The sequence below is a fragment of the Triturus cristatus genome, chromosome 6 (assembly GCF_964204655.1).
Source record: "Triturus cristatus chromosome 6, aTriCri1.1, whole genome shotgun sequence".
NCBI lineage: Eukaryota > Metazoa > Chordata > Amphibia > Caudata > Salamandridae > Triturus > Triturus cristatus.
In genome coordinates this window covers 1,686,250,621-1,686,274,779 of record NC_140589.1, presented here as the reverse complement: position 1 = coordinate 1,686,274,779, position 24,159 = coordinate 1,686,250,621, and the positions used below count along the sequence as shown (strand labels likewise).

Sequence of the window (24,159 nt, the reverse complement as noted above, 5' to 3'; positions counted from 1 at the left end):
TGGGCACTCTCGCGGGACTGACAGGCAGTCGCCAGAACCAACGCGTGTTTGTGATTTACTCGAAACGGAACTGCTGGTGCTTCAAGGACCCCTGTCCTCGAGTATGGTATAATATGTATTTAGCGCTTAATGTCCTCGGCGAAGCACTAAATGTGGATGGGGTAGCAAACTACTAGGTAGGACCCCAGTGTCCTCGCCACAGACTAGGTAGCTTTATGGGGCGTATAACAGTCCCGCTCAGAAATATGGCAAATTACACCCTGAGGGGAACTGCCAACCGCGAATCTTGTACAGCGTACAAGTTTAAAAATCACCCCCAGGCTAGGGTGACCGGACGTCCCGGATTTCCCCGGACAGTCCCGGTTTTCAGAGGACTTTTCCGGTGTCCCGGCGCTTTCATTCATTTTAAATACATGTCCCAGTTTTTGAGACACGGGTCAAGTCATCCTACAAAGGAGAAATAAAATGTATGCTTTCCTTAAATAATATATCTGTTTCAGGCAGGTTGACCTCGGCTGCATGCATGCTGCAGCGGAGAGGAGGGCAGGGGTAGTCAGGGTAGAGGCTAGAAGTCTTGCCATAGCTAATGTATGTGAATGTACAGCCTGCATGCGTCCGTTTTTTCTCTCCCAAAAATCAGGATAGGCCAGACATAGAAGTAAGGTTGATGGCAAAAGTCTTACTTTTAGGTCTGGCCTTGTTAGAAGGTGGTTCTGACACTATGGGCCGCCCGGAGTTTTTGCTTTTTGAGCACCTAATTGTTGAGCTTTTACTGTGGGGGAGCCTCATAAGTTGGGACTCACCCAGAGTGAACTCAGGATGTAAGAGACTGCATGGGGATTTTACTGGTGTTCCCCTGGCTTGACCAGGCCACTGCGCAGCAGCTGGAGTAAGGGACACCGGGCTGGTTACGTGCAGACACATGTGTACATGCGTGTGCACACGTGTACGGGCTGCGCAGGGGAGATTCCTAGCATGCGCAGTCCAGGAGCAGCTACAAAGTGAATGGTGTGGCAGGACTTATGCAGTATTGGGTAGTGATATGGAATAGGTTTTATACGCTGGAAAGAAACATGCCAGGGAAAGTCAGTGTGTTTTACTGTGTTCTCACTTCATTATTTCCCTAAGGGAATGTGGGGCCCATGGCTAAATTAACTTCCACAAGGCCTACAGTTTCCAGACATGCCCTAAAGTCCATTGTATTGGAGGTGAAAAGAAGTATTCTGCAGAGTCCAAAGTCATATTTGTAATGCTTTTGGGTCACCCAGAACTGTCATATTTCTGTGAGCCAGCCAGGACCAGACCCAGGCTGAGGGCTGACCTCAGCTGGATGGATTGATAACCTTTCTTCCACAAGCTAGGGCCTCCTCTCCACGAAGAGAAGATGGGAGGGGATACAGGTTCATCAATTAGCAGCTGTCACTGGGTGCCAGGCACCAGGCTGCACCAAGGAGGGAAGGCAGCGTGGGGGATGAGGCTTCAGACATGTGGCCAGAAACCCTGGGACACCATTTTGAACAAGCTCAGAGGCTGGACAAGAAGGAGGGAGCAGGGGCAGGGACGTGATGTGTCGCTGTTTGATAGGACCAACAGAGACTTCCTGCCAGCCCCCTACTCAACTTTAAAAAAATGCTTGCACAGGAAGAGAAGGGCTCTCTGGGGTGTGGTCTGCTGAGGGTGAAGGTGCTGGAGCCTGGCACAATGGGCAGTTGGAAGGAGAGACCCCCTGACTGCCCCAGGACCCTATCAGCACCAGAAGAAGAGCCCAGGACTGGTGCACAGAAGCAGGGGCCTCTGCGCAGGGAGAACAGAGTCCCAGAAGGAGAGCCTGGTGAGAGGCTGGCGCAGGGAGCCAGTGAAGACAGCACCCTGCTGAATCAGAGACCCTGAGGGCAGAGGAGAGTGTTCCCAGTGGCGGGGGCTGGTAAAGAGGAGCATGAAGCGCCCCATAATGCCTGGCCAGGCATTTGGAAATCTGCAGTTTTGGTGCTTTGTGGCCCCCAGAGGAGGGGGTCACCCTCACTTGTGAAAAGGTGCTGGGGGAGCTGTTGGAGAGGCCCAGTCTCCCCCCCCCCATCACGAAGAAATCTGCCATTTTGAGCCCTGGTGGCCCCCAGAGGAGGGGGTCAACCTCATCTGAGAAAAGGGGTGCAGGGGGGGGGGGCTGCAGGAGACCGCAGTCTCCTCCAGCATAAAGAAGAACAGTACACCCCTAAGTTTCACGGGGCATCTGAAAGAATAACCCGTCAAGGGCTCAGCAGAAGGGCTGAGTTGGGGATGTCTGGAGAATGGCATCCCCTGGAGGTGAAGTGGTGTAATTGCACCGAAATGCATTTACTATTGGTTATTTCTTTTTAGGTGGACTGAAAGTCACATGTGTAAAGTGAAGTACCTGTGTAAGGTGATGTTAAGCTAAATGGAGTTATATTGCTGGACCTTCCTGCTAGGGGGTCTGGCTGTATTTACGTAATCCCATGCTTTTACCTGTGATTCCTTTTAAAGTGAAGAGACACTGCAGGAGAAGTGTAGTTGCCAGGAGTACTTCTTTTGAAGGGACTGTAAGTCACATGTGTAAGGAGATGTCATAAGCCAAGTGGGGCTATGTTGCCAGACAGTCCTGCTAGGGTGTCTGGCTGTATATGCGCAATCCTGTGATTTCATCTGTGATGCCTTTAGGGGCTGTAATTGCCATGCGTTCAAATGATCAACCAAGGTGATGAGTACTGTCATTCTAAAGTGTGCGTAAACATGGATTCTTGCTGCTGCGCTTAGGTGAAGACCCCAGACTGCTAGCCCTCAAGATATAGAGGTGCATACTGTATGGTCAGTAGGAGATGCTCAGTCAGGGTCATGTGTCACCAAGGCAGGTTTACCCCTTTTTAATGCTTGTTGAGGTAATGGGGTGGGTCGCCACTGGGATGGTGCCAGTGTGCAGGGCCCTCGCTCCAGGTTATGTTCAACTATCTGCATTGGGGGCAAGTTGATGTGCATACATGGGAGTGGTGGTACTAGACCCCACCCCCCCTTTGCGGGAGGGGTGGAGATGTTATGCAATGTCACAAAGTAATTCCAACAGCTTATGTATATTTGTAAATTGGTGCATAGTATTGAGTAGTGTGTGTGTTTAATAAATGTACTCTTACTTTTATAAAGCAAAGTACAGACTGGACAATCAATTATTGAGTGTTATTTTTGTGCACCTGCAAATGGCAATTACTAGCCCACACCACCTCCCTTGAGTAAGCCTCAGACTGCTCTGCAACGCTACCCTCTGAGAGTCAGGCGCTACAATTGGGTGTTTGGTTCCCAGTGAAGGACAAATGTAGTCATGTTATTTGTGCCGGCCTCACAGATGCTGCCTCGTTTTCCAACAGGCCTGTCCTGGTTTTTTGCTTCTTAAACTCTGGTCACCCTACCGCAGGCACCATATGTGGTGTGAACTTTTGTACTTGTGACTTTCAGAGGCAGGCGTTAACACAATACACCCCCCCCCCCCCCACCAAGTGCTGCTCTACAGTACAAGGCATCTTTGTAAACAGTTCTATCAGCACAAACCAGGCAATTACATTTCTATGGCATCAGTAGGTTTTCAAAACTACTGAGTGCAGTTCACAACGAAAAGGCTTCTAAATTTAGTTTTAGCTGAAAGGCTTCACGTTGCGAGCACTGTACGTCTTTCCAGCGTTGCAGCTATCAGCAGGAATAAAACTTGACATCAACCGCACACACGGAGCCGCACACCTCCCTAAATAATGGTTATATTATATATACACAGAAGGCAAATTCTCAGAGCAGCATTCACAGCCGAGAAGGCGGCTTAGAGGGATATTCAGACCATACATGGAGCTTGCCATAAGGTAACAGAAGATCACAGTACACTTTCCCGACGCCGCTTCAGCCCAGCCGTCAACTTCTTCCAGCCTTTGCAGATAATCTTAAAGTTTCTTCTACACTAAGCCCCTAGCAGGCGTAAAATGTACTTGAGTCACAAGGAGGGAGGGCGAGGGGAGATTTAAACACCAGCAAAGGTTTGCTCCCCCAATTGACATAACTAAACACAAAATGAACCCATGGGTTTATATAGTAGAAGCTTGGCTGAAGGAAACACACCTACCTAGAAGGCATCCATTTTAAAGGAGGTGGCATGCTTCATCACTGGGGAACCTCCTTGTATCAGGATACCTAGGCTACAACTCCTTTACTGAGAGGGAAGAGCTCAGAGATGCTTTGATGCTAATGGAGGTATATACTAAATACCCAATGAAAGAGCTGAAGTGGTGGTGGTGGGGGATGCAGTGCAACATGGGGTGAAGGGATTAAAACTAACTACAGGGTTCGCTGCATATCTTTATTCGGGCGACCCCGGGCTAGGATTAAAAACAGAAAGGCACGGCAGGAAACATTAGACCCGCTCAAGTGTCACAAAGGTCAAAATGTGCTGCCCCAAACAGGTTTACAGCTTGCTAGATGGTACATGCAGTGGTTTAATCACCAACAGTGTCCACTCGTGCGGTCATGTAAGTGCAAACGCTCAAGGCTCACCCACAGGTCCTCAAGTTACTGTATCCCTGGAAGCTGTAGGCAACCAGCTTTTAGAGCAGCCCGACCACTTTAGGTCATGTTACACGGTTTCTGTATCACAAGTGTTTGCCAATTCCTGGCCTCTAAGCGGAAGTAGCCCAGTATACCTCAATCACATATGCTTTCACAAACATTCCAGACCCCTCCACTCGTTGGGACTCCTACTTGCACACGTCACAAGCAAATGGAAAACCAGATCCGGCCATTGAGCCTTCTCCAATATTGCTCCTAAAGTGTGGAATGACCTGCTGATACACATACGAGCCTTCTCCTCACTTCTTGAATTCCACAAGAAGCTGAAGACCTGACTTTGAGTAGTCCCACAAGGCCCCCATGTGTGCCCAGACTCACACTGGCTCAGCACCAGGACACCCTCCCGGGCGATAGTGCGCTCTACCAATCTGAACAACATAAGTAGCAGATCAGCAGTCAATGAACACCTTGATTCGGTGGCTCTAAACACGTTTCCGCAGCGCACTGCCAGGTAAAGGTGTAGGCACCCACCTTTCAACCCATCCTCTCTCCGGACTGAGCAGATAGTGCACAAGGCATAGATGGCAAGTGGCTCCTATCACGACTGACCGTACTAACAGGCCATTGTTTATTATCCTCAAATCCCTGCTGAAGGGGCCTGGTCTATATTGTAACTACATTCAGTTCCTTATGTTTTGTTCCTTGTAACAGAAGCTTCCAAACCAGCATTAACTAGTTTGTGTACGGTGCCAAGTTTCTTTTGTTTGCAGTAGTTTTTCTTTTGCCTGACTCCCCCCCCACCTTTAAGATGGCAGCCACTGCCTGGCCACTAATGCAGGCGTCTGCAAATGTAGGGGCCATCCCTACAAACAAGTTTATTCTGGAGAATATTCTTAAAGCAGGTGTTAAGACGACTGCTCAAAATTTAACTTGAGGAGAAATAACCTATGTCAGAGAGCATCCTGTAAATCATATTCATTCAGCCATATTTCGCAGAAAGTCAGACAGGGACCCCACCCTAACTCATTCTGACCCCCCCCCCCCTCCTCCCCGCCAGCAGTATTCCCACAAGGATAATGAATGCCTGATCAGTGGCGTTTAATAGAGCAATTAAAAAAAATAATCTTTTTTTAGATTAAAAAACCTTCAGATTGTATTTATTCCAGAAATATGGTGGTCAGCAAATCTGTCCCATAAAAAAACCTGTCAGCCTAGCAAAACAAGTGAAGCTTATCCTGAACTAATAGTGATCTAGGTCCACACTGGTGTGGGTGGAAAGTGGGGACTCGATAGCCATATCACAGAAGATAGCAGTAAACAGTGGGTCTCTGATGCCACACTTGACTTCTAAACATCCATGTCCATTCAAAAGGATATATTTATAGATACAGGGGAGCATATTATGCCATTTTCTGCAGGCTCAAGGGTGGACAGAAAGACGGGGGGGGGATGAAATTAAATGAATGAAGTTACAATTTATAATAAACACGCACTACTACCCTGGGGTGTCTAGGCGCACAAGCTTGCCAACAGGGCAATGCAAGGTTAGGAGGCTGGCCAGAATTTAGAGACTCCTACAGGTTGAAAAGCCAGGTTTTTAGTTTTTTCCTAAAACAGAGATCACCTAGACTCAACTGAACATGTTTTACATGAAATAAATGCTTGGGTAGAAGATAGAACCGTCAAAATCTCTCCACACATTTAATCGGGAGAACACGAGTCTTCCAAATACCCTAAAGGAGGGGCAAGGGCTTGCAAACACTTTAGGATATACTTAACCCCTCCTGAATTCAACCACAAGCTTGCTCAAGAATAAAGACTTCCCCCCTACCTTAGTCCATGCATAATTAACAAGCATTGGCAAAGCCTATTGGTGTGGGGTAATATTAGCACAGTGGAACACACTGGAGGAAGCCAGATGCAGTGGCTAGAGGGGGATGTGGTTGTAAGTTGCAAAGTAGCTCCTCAAGCAGTTCAATGAAAGCACTAAACTGAAGGTGGAAGGATACGCTAGAAAAAGTCAGTAGGGTTAAGTGGGATGGATTCTCCACTGGGCTGAGCCAAGATGTGATTGACAATCTCTCAAGCCAGTGGCTCAAAGACACTGGTCGAAAAAAGCCAACTGCTGGAAGGTGAAGACCCAAAGCCCATTCTAGGTATATTGTTAGTAGTATGTCAGAGTGACACGCTACGGCTGTCAAAACCAAAGACCTAAATGATAAATATCCCCACCCCATCAAATACACACTCACACATGTAGAGAGAGCAATGGAAGGAATAGTTTGAAAAGGCAAAATCGGGTTGAAAGATCACTTCCTTAGTCACATAGTTACTGTTTGCTAGTCATCACAAGCTGTACTTCAAGCTGAAAGTCAGTTTGTTCCAGCAACAGGACAACACGGGTTGTGAAGAAGGCCCCAAGACTAGGGTAACATTTACAATAATGCACATCATTAATTCTACATCCCTTTCACATCTTATGTCACCTTTCTCACCCACGTTTTTTCTTCACAGCACCAAGGTTGCATTTGGAATTGGCCAGCAAAAAAAAGAAGAAAAAAAAAAGAAACAAAAGGCAGCAATCTAATGATGCCAAACAAAAGATAATACGTTTTTAGCCAATTTGACTACAGAAACACCATTCACAGTACATATGATCCTCTTGTTCAAAAGGTATGCTACAATTCCACGACTGTTTGTGGAAATACTCAGATTTAAATAAGTTATTAAGAGATTAGTAAAGGACTGTATGTTGGCTGTCAGACATTTATTATTATATTATTATTATTATTATTATCTGTTCTTATATAGCGCTCAACTCACCCTTGGGCATCTTGGCGCTTGCATTGGGAACCCGTCCTGGTTTTTCCCTGTGAGATAACCCGTACTGGGCATCCCCAAGGTGAAAGCCAGGCATCCCGCCGCGGGGGGGCCGTTGTGGAGATTAAGCAAGCTTGTTGCCCAGAGCTGCATAGTGTGAACTCGTGCTTAGAGTGGGCACCGAAGCGAGAATTATCGAGTCCGTGGACAATTGGGCTCCGGACCCTGCCGCGTCGGGAATTGAACCCTGGTCCCGGGTCTGACCTCTGCTTCAGGGTATGCCTCCTCTAACCAGTGAGCTACACTTCTCCACATTTATAAACAGTTCTCCACCAGGTGAGCACTGAATTCAGACACCATGGGTTATGGTCATTCCGATGAGAGAAGAAACTACTACACCATAAACACAAACAGTACAATTGTAAAATAACTTCACTCAATTACAGTTCTCCGCCTTAAACTTCTGCGGAACAGCACTAACAAGCAACAACCAGACGGATGAGGTAAATGACTCATACATAAACTAACAAAAAGGAAAAACAATATGTGAGGGATACAAACAAAAAGGGCAAATGGCCACAATTTGGAAGACAAACATGTTATATTAAAGCTAATGTGGTTAAAGGCTAATATAAAAACAAAGCTACCATGCTAATGAGATAACCGTCTAATAGACACATGAGCAAGAGGCAAAACTATCTTTGATGGGTAAAATTAAGGGTAAGTAGACAATATTTGTAAAACGTACACGAGGTTGTACTAAAAGGCCACAACTTGCAACACAGACACTAAAGGGAAGAGGCAAAGGGAGGGGGGAGATGGTGGAGGGGCTGCATGGAATCAATATGAAATTTAAAAAAGCTTTTCAGATGGGCTAACTGCTGAATTCCTTAAATAATGTAAGGACCCCCTATTCTCACACTGTTTAAGGCTTATTTGGGAGCGCTGAGGACAGGCTGTTATAATGTTACTGAAACCTAATAAGGATGGTAGACTTTGCCACTCATACCATCTGCTATGCCTCCTACATTTGGACAAGATATTAGCTATGGTGATAGCTGCCAGATTACACCCTCTGATAGACAAACTGGCCCTCTCAGATCAAGTGGGGTTTATCTTCAGCAAGTCCATGGCATATAATCCGTGAACACCATTTGCTCCGATACACCAGATTAGCCCTGCCCGGAGGCAGGGATGGCATTTTTTAAACACAGAGAAATCCTTTCATTCACTGCTTTGGTCCTGCCTCTTCAGAACCCTGCATAGAACCGGCATTGGCAGCTACCCAACTGAAATTCATCGGGCTGCTACACTTTGAGGCAAGAGATTGGGTATGTATTAATAACCGCTTCTCAGATCCCTTAGGTAGAGGTAGCCAGAAGAGGCGTTCTCCCCACTCTTTGCTATGGTGAGGGAGCCCATGTCCTGCTGGCTCAGAGGGGATCAGACTCAGAAATGAACCGTCTTTCCAACTAGAAGCCTCCTAGCGTCAATATATGAAAACGATAGTCTCCTTTTCATTTAGAACCCGCACGCTAATCTTGCCGCCATTATCAGAGAAATTTATTTGTTAGAACATACAGGTATTCAAAGCAACTAGGATAAATCTGAGATTTTCCCACTCATGCATTCCACAAAACAGGTAGAGTAAGATCAGCAGAAAGAAGCACAACTGTGCGTTACCCGGGTATTTCCACAGAGAGAGAGAGACAGATGCAGGACTATTAAACAACTCCGGCCTGGCTCTGGAAAACTAAGCGTCACATGGAGAACGCTGGATTGCATGGTCGCGAGCATTGAGGATAACCGTTATTAAGAGGGTGATCAGGTCAAAATTCTTATATTTATTAACTAACTTTCCCATTTCACCGAATAAAACATTGAAGGATTGTCTTTAATTTGATCATCGCTGAAATGGGCAGGAAACCGCTGCGCCTAAGACGAGATATTTGAAACCTCTCCCTCGAGAAAGGGGGATTCTCTGTGCCAGATTTCGGGTTGAAAAGATTCCTGCTTGTGCTGTGCGAGGGGAAAAGGAAGTGGAAAGCTATGAAGACATAGGGCCAGCCTGGACTCAACGGTGAGGACCCAGGGGCCCAGCTGTTTCCAGGCATGAGGGGCGTTGCCCCCGTTGTTTGAGAAGCTTCCACTAATAGTGTCACTGCTCAGCCCAAGCAGCACAGCCTACATAGCGGCAGCACTGTCACTGTGCCTTTACACACTACCAAGAGCACACAATGTGGCGACCTTGCAGAAAAAATGAACAACAATTTACTAGGCATTCAAATGTATTGTGTGCTTTTCACGTTGCACATGTTCGAGTTGCTGAACCTCCATCACGCATAAAAGGCACACCCTGGTTCTGCGGCACAGCGTGGAGCTAAGAAGCACCCCTGCAAGGAGTTCGTCCGCCTGGTTGACTTGTGCCAGGTGGATTGCACCTGGAAACCAAACCTAGAATATTTTTCTGGCTGTATGCCGAAAATACCCGGTCCTCCTAGAGTAAGAGTGGGCGGCCTACATTCATAGATGGTTGGAGCTCATGGTGGGGTGGGAGGGGTGTGAGGATGGAGGCGATGACATATCCACATAACAGGCAAATGAGGAAGGAATCTGTATTATCATCATACCTGTGAGAACTGGTGTTTGAACACTGAGCAAATGAGGTTGAGGGGAGATGGAAAATTATTAGTTATTACGGTTAATTTTCCATCATTTGGTAATATGAGCCCCATTTGAATGATGCTGCATTTCTCATCACATAACTTTTTTATGCAAAAAGTGTATCCTCAGTAAATATTAAAAAAGTAAAAAAAATACAATAAGACTATTCTTTACATAAAAAGCATGCATTGACTGCTCCACTTCACTGCCTCCTATAGGTGGAAGCTTAAAACAAGAGGTTGTTTACATTCGATGGGCTGTGCACTCATACCAGCCACTGGAATCCAAAGAAACAAGCGGCGCTTTTAAGGGAATGTGCACGCGCCTCCGAATACGAGAGCTGGCCTGACATAGGAAGGGACTGTCTGCTGAGGGAATCTCTGGCCTGCTCAAAGATTGCATTTCAGCATACAAGGACAACACAAAGAGACACCTAAGGAGAAATACTGCACCGTGGCAGAACACCACCTAGGGGAAAGTGCGGTTGGGCTATGCAAAAGAAATGCACTTCACAGTGCCATTACCCCTCACTTTCAATCAGGCGCGGTGCGTCCATTAGGGCGTTGGGGCATAGCCCCCCCGCCCGCAGCTCCCCCGGCGTCTTTGAACTTAAGTAAACTGAATCAGTTTACTTAAGTTCAAAGATGCCGAGGGAGAACTGACAATCATTTCAGTCAGCATGACGTCGGACCGCTCACCCCTTCAGAGTCTGAAGGGGGTGGGCGGGCCAGCGTCATGTTGACTGACATGATTGTCAGACGGACCAGGGGCAACAGGCAGCAGCACAAGTGTGCATGAGTGGGGAAGGTGAGCGAATTTTCGCGCCGCGCCCAGTCATGCGCACTACTGTCTGCTCTGGCTGGCGCATGCCCATTAGGTTAGCGAGGGTTGAGCAAAGGCTCAAACCTCGGTCTCCTAATGGGCAGGCGGGCGAGCAGTAACCTTGCCCTAAGACAATCTTGGCTGAGAGCCTGAGAGGGGATGTAGGCACCAACGGAATGGACCCGAGGCGGCGCGGACCTGCTCAGGACCTCAGGTAGGATAAGGATTTTTAAAATTTATTTTAACACTCCCCCCACCCCCTCCCTCCCTGGCCCCCACCCCTGCGCGACACCCACACGCGAGCCGCGACTGCATCAGGGATTGGAGGACAAAACAATTACAGTAATATTTTCCCTACACCTAGCCGAATCCTGGAGCTAAGGGTTTCTCTTGGGCTATTTTTAGTTTCATTTTTACCTCGTTGTTAGTAACTTTGGTGTGGCTCTGCGTGCATCTTTGGGCTTTATAGTAGAACACGGTCTGACTTCACGTTTTTCCTAGTTGTCAGTAACTTAGGTGGAGTACTACGCGAGTCTATGCGCTTTACAGCAGAAAAGGGTCTTCTAGTTTTTCCTGGTAACTGATGTGGAGCTATGTGCCGCTATGTGATTTACAACAGAACGCAGTCAAGAAATGTATAGTGGCCCTGTTATAGTTAAAAACACTGGTATATACTGAGCCACTGCGTGCATGCATGTGAAAGAGGCTAAAAGAACAAAAAAAATGCTTTTCTTGTTTGGTTTACAAGCGCAGCAGAAGATAGCACAACATTTGAACAGCTGTTATGGAAGGATAGTGTGATGGTATCAATGACCATACATTTCTTGCCCGGGTTCTCAGAGTGTCAGGTGCAACAGGTCCCTAATGATGCTAAAGCCTTGTCACCTTAGTAATGCACAGAACCTTGGCAGTATCTCAGGTGAGAGTAGTTAAAAGCAGCCCCTGCAGAGATGCTGTCCAAGACCTAGCACCACCCCCAGCCTTCCATCTCTTGGCACCACCCCCAGCCTTCCATCTCTTGGGCAGTAGGTCACCAACTAGATTGAGTGCAGAGACAGCAGTGTGTTTAGGTAAGAGGATAAAAAAACGTACTTATTGCATCGTTGAAATCTGCATGCTCAAATAATTGCTGAACTTATTCAATGCACTAAGATCTAGGGGGTGATCTTTCATGTTTCTAAATATTTGAAGACTTCACATTCACTATTGCTTTCTATACCTTCTTCCTTTCTCTCCAATTCTTTATTAAAATTAGTTTTAAAATGTGTCACTTAACATAACTTTAAAAAAGGTTTTCTCAGGGGTAAGACCACTTCGAACTGCCCATATATTAGTCGGGCTCACCCGCTTGCTAAGTAAAAGTCATCCGCAACTTTTACGCCCCTCCACTTTGAAATGTCACCAGCCGCCCCTGCTTTCAATGCACCTTCTCATCAAGCCTGATATCACACAGGGACAAAGCTGAGACTTACAGCTGAGCCACACCTCCACTGCCTTAAGAAATGTGACAGTGGCAGGGGTGGATATGAGGTGCAATGCTTACCTTGGACAGCGGGGAGGCCCCCCGTATGCTCTGCACTATCTCCTGCCCCTGGGGGTGCACCCGGGCCACGTGCTCCCACATTCGATCCCAAGTCTGAGGGTCCAGCGGAAAGCCACTCCGGTTAACATAAAAAAGAACCCCTCCATCCTTGTCTTCTTCCTCTGACCCGGCACCGGATGCTTGCTGGCTGCTGCTGCTGCTCAGTGGCACGAGAGCTGGCCCAGTGCCCCCGCTCGGCCGGTCGTGGGTACTGCGAGAGCGGCCTGGCTTGGCCCCCTTGACCACTGCACGGTGCTGGTGGTGGGGCCGATGCGAGCTGGAGCCAGTCATAGTGCCACAGCGCAGGGCTCTAGGCGCTGGAGCACTCACTCTCGACGGGGCTCCATGCTGTGGTTCTGTAGCAGGGGCCAAACAACCAGGTCAGCCAGACAGTCCTCTCGCGCAACCTAAAGAGGGAACAAATCCAGTGTAAGAGTGCATCAACTGTATGTATTTGGAAAGAATAGAACATTTTTATCGCACATAAAGACTGCAGATAGAACGAAAGGCAGTGATGGTGTTGGAATGAATCTGAAACACTGGTAATGAATTACTCTGAGACCATTAATTAATTATAACTGGTAATTAATTATTCTAAAGTCATATACCACATTATTATTTTCAGGACCACTTCAATTAAGATCAGCTGCTGGAACACAAAACAAGCATAGGCATTTAATGAGATTATCTAAATTGGGAGGATAGGAAGGCGGGGCCGGCATTGGACATGCCGCATGTATGGCGGTCCTGCCGGCCCCCGACGACCACACAGGGGCGGGCCTGTCGCGCGCAAGGGTGACGCGACAGGCCCGTCCCGCCAATCGTTGGTCTCTAGGTTCTGGGGCGTGCCCCGGAAGTGATTGTAATCACTTCCGGGGCACGCATCGCATCAAGGCTAGGCCGGTTAGAACCGGCCTGGCTGGAGTAGATTTTGAATAAAAGGCTGGGGAGCGGCGGAGTCTACCTCTTTGCTCGCCGCTCCCATAGCCTGCCCCTTAAGGACAACAGCCTCGCTAGGAGGCTGTATTTTAATTTCCCCACCCACCGTCCCTAAAAGCAGGGTTTACAGGGTGTATTGTTAAGAAGTTAATTTTCAGGTTGACATGGTTACGTTTATCAGATGTGTGATGATTTTCTTTCCCATTGTTTTAGGAGATGGTTTTCTTGAACAGGTCATGTTTATGGTTGTATTTTAGTTCCTTCAAGTTAACATTGTAATGTCTATTCATATGTGCGATAGTTTCCCATTATTATAGGGGATTGTTTGCTTGAATAAGTTGTTTATTGTCGTATTTTAGTGCTATTCCTTGGTCAGGCGGTAAGGTCATGATTGGTGAGCAGTAAATTTAAGGTCCTTAGAGGGCGGCGCCATTCTTGAATGGCGTCGCCCAAGGGGGAGGGACAAGTGGTCTCTCATAGAACTCCAGGGGCAGTTACAGCCGGTTGGCTGGATGGGTGCGGGGGAGGGGGGAGTCACGCTTTTCCAGTAGGATGCTTGGCCACCCCGCACGTGCGCAAGTAAATGGCGCATAACTGCAAGGGCCCCTTATGGAGAGAATTTACAGGACGTACGGAGGTGACCTGGGGGGGGGGGGGGGGGGGGGGGGGAGGGAAGGAGAACCCTCACGGGAAATGGGCCCTCTGCGCATGTGCACTCCGGTTGGAGGGCGGGCATAAGGGCGTACGGGGGCGACCTGGGGGGGGTTGGGGGGGGGGGTACCCTCACGGTAAACGAGCCCCCTGCGCATGCGCACTACGTTGGAGTGCGGGCATAATTTGATAAGGATCTGGCACCTTTTAATGACCTTGCCGTAGGCTCAAAATAGGGATACGCAGAAAATGAAATGTTATTGTTATGATTATTTATTATGTAATGTTTAGATTCGGATAGGAATATCTTTGTATTAGAGATATGTTAAGGTTAGGAAAATTACACCTGTACCTATCCAAGTAAATCAATGTAATGGTTTTTCTGCGTATTGTTTAAATATTATAATTAAAAAACATTGTTAATTTAATTTTATGTTAATAAATACGGCCGGGGGGTTTACGACTCCCTAATCCAAAAAATTCCTTGTGATAGGCATGTTACTGTCTTAGTATTGATAAGGGAGGAGGGGGGTCTCGGCTGTACCGGACCATAAAAATAAGTGACAATCGGGAAATGAGTAGGAGAGCTAAGTGATTTGGGCCATGGACATACAGTTGAGGTCCACTGGAGAGAAAAAAAATAGATTACAACTCCGGGTTTAGAAGCCAACAATTTCCAGCTGACCAAAATTGTCGAAAAAGTACACATCGAGTATACCCCCATAAAAAAAAAACATTAAAATTTGGGCCCCCGCTGCTTACACCGGATAGAAGTGCAGGCAATCAACGAATAAACGTAGATTTGTACGAATTACATTACTATCAGTCAGACAGGGCCTGCTTCTGCACAGAGCCAGGGCAAAGGTCACCGTATGCAGACACGCCCGGTACCCCCCCTATCTGTGCTGTACAGCCAGTAGACGTACATTGCAATGATTGGCTGTAGTAAGGTAGTATATAATGCATTATCTTTATTACGGTAATGTGTCTTTAAAGAGTCATTGTTGTATTTCAATGTCATTGACATCACTATGTTCCAGAATGTTAACAGTAGCCTTCAGATGTCTCTTGGATTTTGCTGTGATCAGTCGTGGGTATTTCCTGTGGAATAAACTACAGATTATAATTTATACCAATTCTCTTGGATTCATTGGATTGACTTGGTAGAACAACCTACTACATATCTTGGCGAAGTTTGGATTTTGGATCTTTGAAACCTACGTTGTTTTCTTTGGATCGTATTAGTACCCACCGACCGTCTGAAGATCGTTATCAGCATATTTGGAACTGAATTGGTGAAATCTTTATCGATATTTGAAGGAGATTTGTGAGTACTGTGTGTTATTCCCTTGTGCATCATTACCCGTTTCTGTTGCTATCTGAAAACCAAACAAAAACTTCCTACCATCTTGTTGTGCGCTGCTTTCATTTGAAACGCGCATTCATTCCAGCGCTCGCTGAGCTGCACGTTCATGCTCTACTCTACGCTCGCTGAACTCGTGCGGATGACATCAAACGTTTGAGAGATTTCATGATACGGGATGTCAGCACGTTTTAGCGGCCATTTTTGAGCTTTGGGAAGATTCTCATTGACTTTAATAGCATTTACAGACAACGAGGAAACAGAATTCATGTGCTATGGGGAAACACTACTAATATTATTTTACATTGAGCTGTGTAACCGGTTTATGGAAATATCGGTTGAAATAAAAGAAACATTGTTTTCTTAATATTTTTGAGACTTTAATAAGTAATATATATATATATATATATATATATATATATATATATATATATATATATATATATATATATATATATATATATGTCGCTCCAAGTACACCAAAATACGAGTCACTCGTTGCGGGCGGGTGCCGAGTGCGGTGGTGTGCCGCACATAATATAGGCTCCAAAGATTCCTCTGTTTTCTAGAAGGAAAAAACGGCACTCACGGGGCTTTGTTTCAGCAGGGTTTAATGGTTTAAACCGAATGCAAACAGACGCGTTTCAGAATAGATCCTTCTTCAGTGTTTGCCTAACGTGTTTGTCGACCAGAGGTTCCAGGAACAAAAGAGGAGGCAGATGGTAGAAAGTGACCATTTGACCATAGTCAACCTGACATCTAAGGTACTGACCCCAGCGGAAGAATCAGTACTCAAATTGGGTTTAACGTTTTGTCCACAAAATCGAATGGAGTTTACCCAAACAAGGATTGACTTATTTAAATTTGTTCGGAAACTAAAGTTACAAACATTTCAAACTAAAACCCACAGCAAAAGAAACGAAAAACCATTAAACCCTGCTGAAACAAAGCCCCGTGAGTGCCGTTCTTTCCTTCTAGAAAACGGAGGAATCTTTGGAGCATATATATATATATATATATATATTCATTCATCACCAAGGTTGCCCATATGGAGTCACCACACACGAAGGGGTTACCGCTCAGGATGCCACAGGTAGCAAGGTGTCTGCATGCCCCCAGCCTTTTCAAGCAAGCCATACGCGTTTCGAGCAATGGAAATGCTCTTGTTCACTGGCATTCAAGACGAAAGAAGCAGGTGAGTTTGGAACCATAATTTATTCAAATTTAAGTCCCGCCAATGTGGGCGTTGTTCAAACCGGCATTCTGGATATAGTAGTTCCGTGGTATGCCGGAAGACTTAGCAGTTCCTCAAAGCAAGTGCGCTGCTGCAATCATCCAAATTAAAATATAATCCCGATTGGGCGAAAGGTCTGTAATGGCAACGCTGACCACTTCCCAATATATGCCCGTGGCTCAGGCCCCCTCTGTTCCAACGAGTGTCCATGTTAGCGAACACTCAGGATCCGCTCGTAAAGCGGCGGGGCAACTCCGCGACCGGACTGGCCGCATTAAATTCATCACCAAGGTTGCCCATATGGAGTCACCACACATGAAGGGGTTACCGCTCAGGATGCCACAGGTAGCAAGGTGTCTGCATGCCCCCAGCCTTTTCAAGCAAGCCATACGCGTTTCGAGCAATGGAAATGCTCTTGTGCACTGGCATTCAAGACGAAAGAAGCAGGTGAGTTTGGAACCATAATTTATTCAAATTTAAGTCCCGCCCATGTGGGCGTTGTTCAAACCGGCATTCTGGATATAGTAGTTCCGTGGTATGCCGGAAGACTTAGCAGTTCCTCAAAGCAAGTGCGCTGCTGCAATCATCCAAATTAAAATATAATCCCGATTGGGCGAAAGGTCTGTAATGGCAACGCTGACCACTTCGTCAGCGTTGCCATTACAGACCTTTCGCCCAATCGGGATTATATTTTATTTTGGATGATTGCAGCAGCGCACTTGCTTTGAGGAACTGCTAAGTCTTCCGGCATACCACGGAACTACTATATCCAGAATGCCGGTTTGAACAACGCCCACATGGGCGGGATTTAAATTTGAATAAATTATGGTTCCAAACTCACCTGCTTCTTTCGTCTTGAATGCCAGTGAACAAGAGCATTTCCATTGCTCGAAACGCGTATGGCTTGCTTGAAAAGGCTGGGGGCATGCAGACACCTTGCTACCTGTGGCATTCTGAGCGGTAACCCCTTCGTGTGTGGTGACTCCATATGGGCAACCTTGGTGATGAATTTAATGCGGCCAGTCCGGTCGCGGAGTTGCCCCGCCGCTTTACGAGCGGATCCTGAGTGTTCGCTAACATGGACACTCGTTGGAACAGAGGGGGCCTGAGCCACGGGCATATATTGGGAAGTGGTCAGCGTTGCCATTACAGACCTTTCGCCCAATCGGGATTATATTTTAATTTGGATGATTGCAGCAGCGCACTTGCTTTGAGGAACTGCTAAGTCTTCCGGCATACCACGGAACTACTATATCCAGAATGCCGGTTTGAACAACGCCCACATGGGCGGGACTTAAATTTGAATAAATTATGGTTCCAAACTCACCTGCTTCTTTCGTCTTGAATGCCAGTGAACAAGAGCATTTCCATTGCTCGAAATGCGTATGGCTTGCTTGAAAAGGCTGGGGGCATGCAGACACCTTGCTACCTGTGGCATCCTGAGCGGTAACCCCTTCGTGTGTGGTGACTCCATATGGGCAACCTTGGTGATGAATATATATATATATATATATATATATATATATATATATATATATATATATATAAATAAAACTACATTTTTTTTTTGTAAATTGCTTTATTTTAATATGGCTAATTCAAACAACAGTATTTTAACTCCACCATGTTTTTTTTAAAGTTCCAGGCAAGCCTCCTACACCCTGGCATAAGTGGTTAAGAGTTTTCACGAACTATTTGGAAGCCATAGATGCTCTGGATTATTCTCCTTCTAGAAAAAGAGCAATTGTATTTAATCACCTTGGAGATGCGGGACAACAACTTTTTGGCAGTTTACCAGTTGTACAAAGTTCATCTTCGGATGATTCATGGAATGTTTTTACTGAGGCTTTGGCTCATCTTGGGAAACAATTTAAGGATGAACCATCTATAATGGTTGAGCGTCATGTTTTTGTGAAACGCAAACAATTGCCGGAAGAATCAATTGAGGATTACTTAGCCACACTACCAGTACTTGCTTCAAAATGTGAATATGGTTCTTATCTTGACACTGCACTTCGTGATCAGTTGGTATTCAATTGTTACAACAAAAAGATTCAGGAACGCATTTTAACTTGCAAAAACCTTACGCTAGATGAAGTAATGGTCATTGCAAGAAGTATAGAATGTTCTGTCACCTCATCAAAAATTATAGCAGAATCTTCAACAACGAATGCTACCACTAATGTTATGTCTTTATCTTCAAATGACACTAATGAGTGTAATATTAGTGCTGTCAATACTAGTTTCAAGGATAGGAAATTTGTTGATCGAACACCTAATATTTTTTGTTACAGGTGTGGCTCAAAATTTCATGTGGGTAATAATCCTAACTGCCCTGCGCAAGGAAAAAGGAGTAACAATTGTAAAAAGCTTGGCCCTTTTTTCACGGTTTGCTAGGTACCTAAAGATAAAAGTAAGGTTAATTTTGTTTATACTGAAGATGAAATTTGCGAAGCTCTCAATGTAGCCACTTTATCTATTGAAATCAATTCTCTGGATGGTAACACTGGTAAAGGACCTAATTGTAGAGTACTAATTGGTCATGTTGCTATTGATGTTATGGCGGATTCTGGTTCGCCAATTACCATCTTGGATGAGAAAACATTTCACAATTTATGGCCTAACACAAAGTTGTTGTCAACAGATGTTATTCCTAAAGCGTTTGGTGGTTAAGATATCATTATGCTTGGATATTTTAACGATGTTATTGATTTCAAGAACAGAATTATTCACACTAAAATTTATGTAGCTGTAAATGGCTGAGACATTTTAGGGTGGCGTGACCAACCTAGTTTAGACATACTACTCAAACCAGGGCATCCAGAACCAGTTGTTTTAGGAGATTTTCCTGTTCTAACTATTTCTGACAGCATGACACAAGATTCTACTCTAAACATGTTGTTTAATAAGTACAAAAGTGTGTTCAGTAATGATGTGGGTGTTGTTAAAAATGTTTAACACAAAATGAAGTTAAAAGATAAAGTAACTCCTGTTGTCCAAAAAGTACGTCCTGTACCTCTTTCAGTTAGAGATGATCTTAAAAAACATCTTGACACATTGTGTTCTCAAGGTATAATATGTCTTGTTGAGTCTTCCGAATGGGTGTCGGCTGCCGTAGTAGCTCGAAAACATTCTGGTGATATTCGCCTATGCGCAGACTTAAGAGTTCTTAATCGTAACATTATTGTTGATGCCCATCCACTTTTTAAAATTCATGATATGTTAGCGAAATTAGGCAGTAGTAAATTCTTTTCCACAACTGATCTGCATTCGGCATATCATCAGATTCCTTTATCAACCGAATCTCAACCACTCACTACATTCGTTACTCCATTTGGAGTTCACATGTATAAAAGACTCCCTTTTGGATTAGCATCTGCTGCTAGTATATTTCAAAGACTAATGGACAAAATGTTTAATGACTGTCCCGGCATTCAGGACTTTCAAGATGATATTCTTGTTCATTCAGAGAATATAGAACATTATATTTTGTTAAAAAAAGTTTTGAATATTTTACAAACACATGGCATGACAGTCAACATAAAAAAATGTACATTTATTTCGCAAAATGTGGATTATTTAGGCCATAATCTATCAGGATCAGGTATTAAACCTAAAACTGCTCTACTTGTTGCTATTAAATGCGCTCCTTCTCCTACTGACAAAGATTCCTTAAGAGCATTTCTTGGGTTGAGAGAGTATTATGCTCGCTTCGTTCAAGGGTATGCTCTAGTTGTACAGCCCCTTAGAAACGTATTAAAAAAACATGCTAAATTTGAATTGTCAATGGAAACACAAAATGCTTTCATTTCGGTAAAGGATTTAATTGTTAATGCTCCTGCCATCAAACCTTTTACTTATGGGGTTCAGAGCATTATTACTGTAGATGCAAGCGCAAAAGGTCTTGGTGCCGTTCTGAGTCAGGTGGTAAATGGACAAGAAGGTACTATTGCATTTGCCTCTCGCACTTTAACTTCAGCTGAACTCAATTATAGCACAATTGAGCGTGAGGCTTTAGCGTGTACTTGGTCTGTGGAAAAATGTAAAACTTACATTTGGGGGACAAAATTTTTGTACACTGATCATAAACCATTAAGTGACAGGCTTGGTGATAGCTGCTCTAATAGAGCATCTTCACGTTTAATTAGACTTTTAGCAAGACTTCAGGAATTTAATTTCGACATCAAATATATCCCTGGTGGCAAAAATGTATGTGCCGACTGTCTTTCACGGATTCCACTTTCACATATGCAAGAATCTGTCAAATTGGAGGATGATTTTGAGTGTGTGTATTCTATTGAAGATGTTATACAAAACTATAAAATCACTCAGGATGATTGGATTCGCAATTTTACAGAGGATGACTGTTTACAGAATGTTAAAAAATATTTAATTAATGGTTGGCCCACTGATAGGAATTTATCTCTGGAAGAAAAAACTTTCGCTCAAATTGCTGCCGAGTTATCGTTTTCTAATGATATTTTGCTTCGTCAGGACAAATTTGTTCCACCAAGAGGTATTAGGGACACCATTATTACTTTAGCTCATGAAGGGCATCCTGACACCACCGCTACTATCAATAAAATCAAACAAACCTATTGGTGGCCGGGGATTGACAATCAAGTTAGAACACATGTTGACAAGTGTCCCCAATGTCTTTGCTCTGATAAGCATTGGAAAGCTTCCAACTCTCCTCTTTGTCCTGTTCAGTGGCCTAGCGGAGCCTGGAAGAAAATTGGCTTATATTTTTCAGGACCATTCTCTGCTTTGAGTACCGATAAGAAATATTTGATTGTTGCTGTTGACTATTTTTCAAAATGGATTTATTTTTCATTTGTTAAAAATGCTGATGCTAACTCTTTATTTTTGCAACGTCTATTTTATACGGAAGGTACACCCAAGGAGATCGTAACGGTTAATAGTTCACATTTTACAGCTCACGATATAGACTCGTTTTTGAGTGGATTAGATGTCAAACATGTATTAGTTCCATTGTACAGTCCATCCTCCAATGGTCTTGTTTAGCGTGCAAATCGTTTACTTAAGGAAGCTGTGCAATCTGCAGTTGCAAATGGTTTAAACATTCCTTCTTTCTTATTCCAGAAAGTTTGGAATTACAATATCACACCCCATAGTACAACCGGAGTTTCTCCTTTTATTTTATTAAGGGGTCGTATGCCTTCTTCTAAACTTAATCCTGCTTGGCTACTTGAGAAATCCATACAAACTCCGGTGGATTTGAATAAAGTCAGGGATCATGTTAAAAGAAAACAAGAAATATACAAACATAATTATGACAAACGAATGCATGTATCCGATAAACCCTTGCATCCTGGAGATTGGGTCATTATCAAAAAACCTATTAAAGTGCCAAAAGGTCAATCAAAATTTTCTGCTCATGTTCAAGTTTTAAGGTTTGTTACTTCTCACCCTATTTCAAACCCTTTGTGATATGATAAGGGGGAAGGTGATTGTAGAGGTAGAGTGAATGGAGAAGGAAGACTCAGAAGTTTACCTATACCTTTTCGTGACTGTGTCATGAATTAATGTTTGTATCACTTTTGCATATCATTATTATTTTTTTTAATTAATTTATTTTAATTTTGTCATTAGTAATGTTTATTCATTATTCATTTGATTAGTTATAGTAATATAGGTTTCGTTTTTCTTCTTCCGTAAAAAAGGAAGGATGTGTAGTAAGGTAGTATATAATGTATTATCTTTATTACGGTAATGTGTCTTTAAAGTCATTGTTGTATTTCAATCTCATTGACATCACTATGTTTCAGAATGTTAACAGTAGCCTTCAGATGTCTCTTGGATTTTGCTGTGATCAGTCGTGGGTATTTCTTGTGGAATAAACTACAGATTATAATTTATACCAATTCTCTTGGATTTATTGGTAGAACAACCTACTACAGGGGCACGGGCTGTCTATGGAGGTTCACATACCATGATGCACGACAGACAGTCACACACAGCACAAGGAAGGGGGTGTTGAATATGCATAACTCATGCATTTAAGAGAGGAGAATAAAACACCAGGAATCAATTAACGTGGGGCCCAGTCACCAACCCGCAGCGCGCTTACTAATGTGTACATATTATTTACTATAGCTGACGGGCAGTGCCACTGATTCAACACTACGGGAAGTCCTCGCTGGCAGCCATCGGGGTCGCTCTCTGCGGCTTCTTTCATTGCATGCCAGCATCGGCTCGAGGCATGTTTCTCAACCCCTGCCCAGAGCCAGGCTGGGGCACGCTCAATCCCTACCACAATAAAGCACCGTTTATTCAATGCAACACACAAAGAACACGTTCTATACCAGTGTTACATTACATACTGGAAAAGGTTCCTCCTTTTACCTAACATCGGGAGAATGAACTAAAGAGTTGACCCCGCCGTGAGTCTTGACTGGCTGCAGCACGGACACACACGCACCACTCCTTCCCTACCAGATGGCTATTTTTGTCCGCTTTCGTCGCTTACTCTGTGTCTTCTCTCACTGCCACGTGCCCAGCTGACCAGTGCCTGCCTGTATGTGCCTGCTGCAAGCCTGCTTCCTTGATGGATGTCTGCTATCTGCCTGGCTGTTTGGAGCCTGGATCCCCAGTACTGGACTGCGGCCCCGTGTATGGCTGCTCCATGCCTGCTTGTCACACCCCTCTATGCCTGTTCTCCAACGTGGTGAATCTATTGAGGGCGCGTTATCCTCTGCGCATGGCTGCTTGTTGGCCTCTACCCACATCTTCAATCCCCAACCAGCCTGTGGGGGTGTCCGGGACTGGAGTGGCCACTCTGGCATTTTTGGACTGCAGGATGGGGGTGCGCTCAGAGCAGGATGGGATGCAATGACCCACAACCTCATTTTAGCTGCCGCCTACTATTTGGTGGAGCTGGTTTGAACCTTTATGCCACGGCTGATTTCGGTGCCAAGTCAGTCCACATCCTTAGTGACCGGTCATTGCCCGCCCTCGCCCCAAAAGCGCACCAGCAGATCATTCGCCAGCCCTTAGTGCAATGCTTGCTCGTCATGTTGCCTATTACCGGACATGCTCTGTGCCTGCCCTTATATGCACCTATGCCCCAGCGGCTGCCTGTCCCCTCCCACCCGCTCCAGCCCCTTACCTTCAGCTCCGGCAGAGCGGCGCACAGCAGACACCTCACCCGGGCTCCTTCCTCTCCATTCTGCCTCCAGAGCTCCACTAATCCCCGCCACACCGTATCCCGGCAGCCACGACTCAGCCTTCCGCGCGCTCCCATTGGGCCAAGGCACAAAGGAGGGAGGGTTCGAGCCTTCTCATTGGTCGGTGAGTGGCACCGTCTTGCCAGTTGGCGTTGGAATAAAAATAAGGAGGGCTAGACGTCAGCTGTGTGTGGCCGGGCCCGGGAGGCGGCTGGTGGAAGGGTTGTAATTCCATCACTGAGGAAGGCGTGCCCAAGGGCCTCTGACAGCAGTGGGTATCCGATGTATCCCACAAGACTGCAGAGCGCGCTGCGGGGGAGTTTTATTAGCTTTAGTACCCTAC

At 45.2% G+C, this 24,159-nt stretch overlaps 1 protein-coding gene across 1 annotated transcript in view; it reads right to left on the bottom strand.

Moving 5' to 3' along the window:
* Positions 1-23,891, bottom strand: part of VASH2 (vasohibin 2) — a 176,089-nt gene extending 152,198 nt beyond the window's left edge. The window contains exons 1-2 of the mRNA XM_085612884.1: positions 23,759-23,891; positions 12,404-12,849 (exon numbers count right to left, since the gene is read on the bottom strand). Of these exons, the coding sequence (XP_085469010.1) occupies positions 12,404-12,733 (330 nt within the window). The 5' untranslated portion in view covers positions 12,734-12,849; positions 23,759-23,891. The remainder of the gene's footprint in view (positions 1-12,403; positions 12,850-23,758) is intronic.
* Positions 23,892-24,159: the final 268 nt, after the last annotated feature.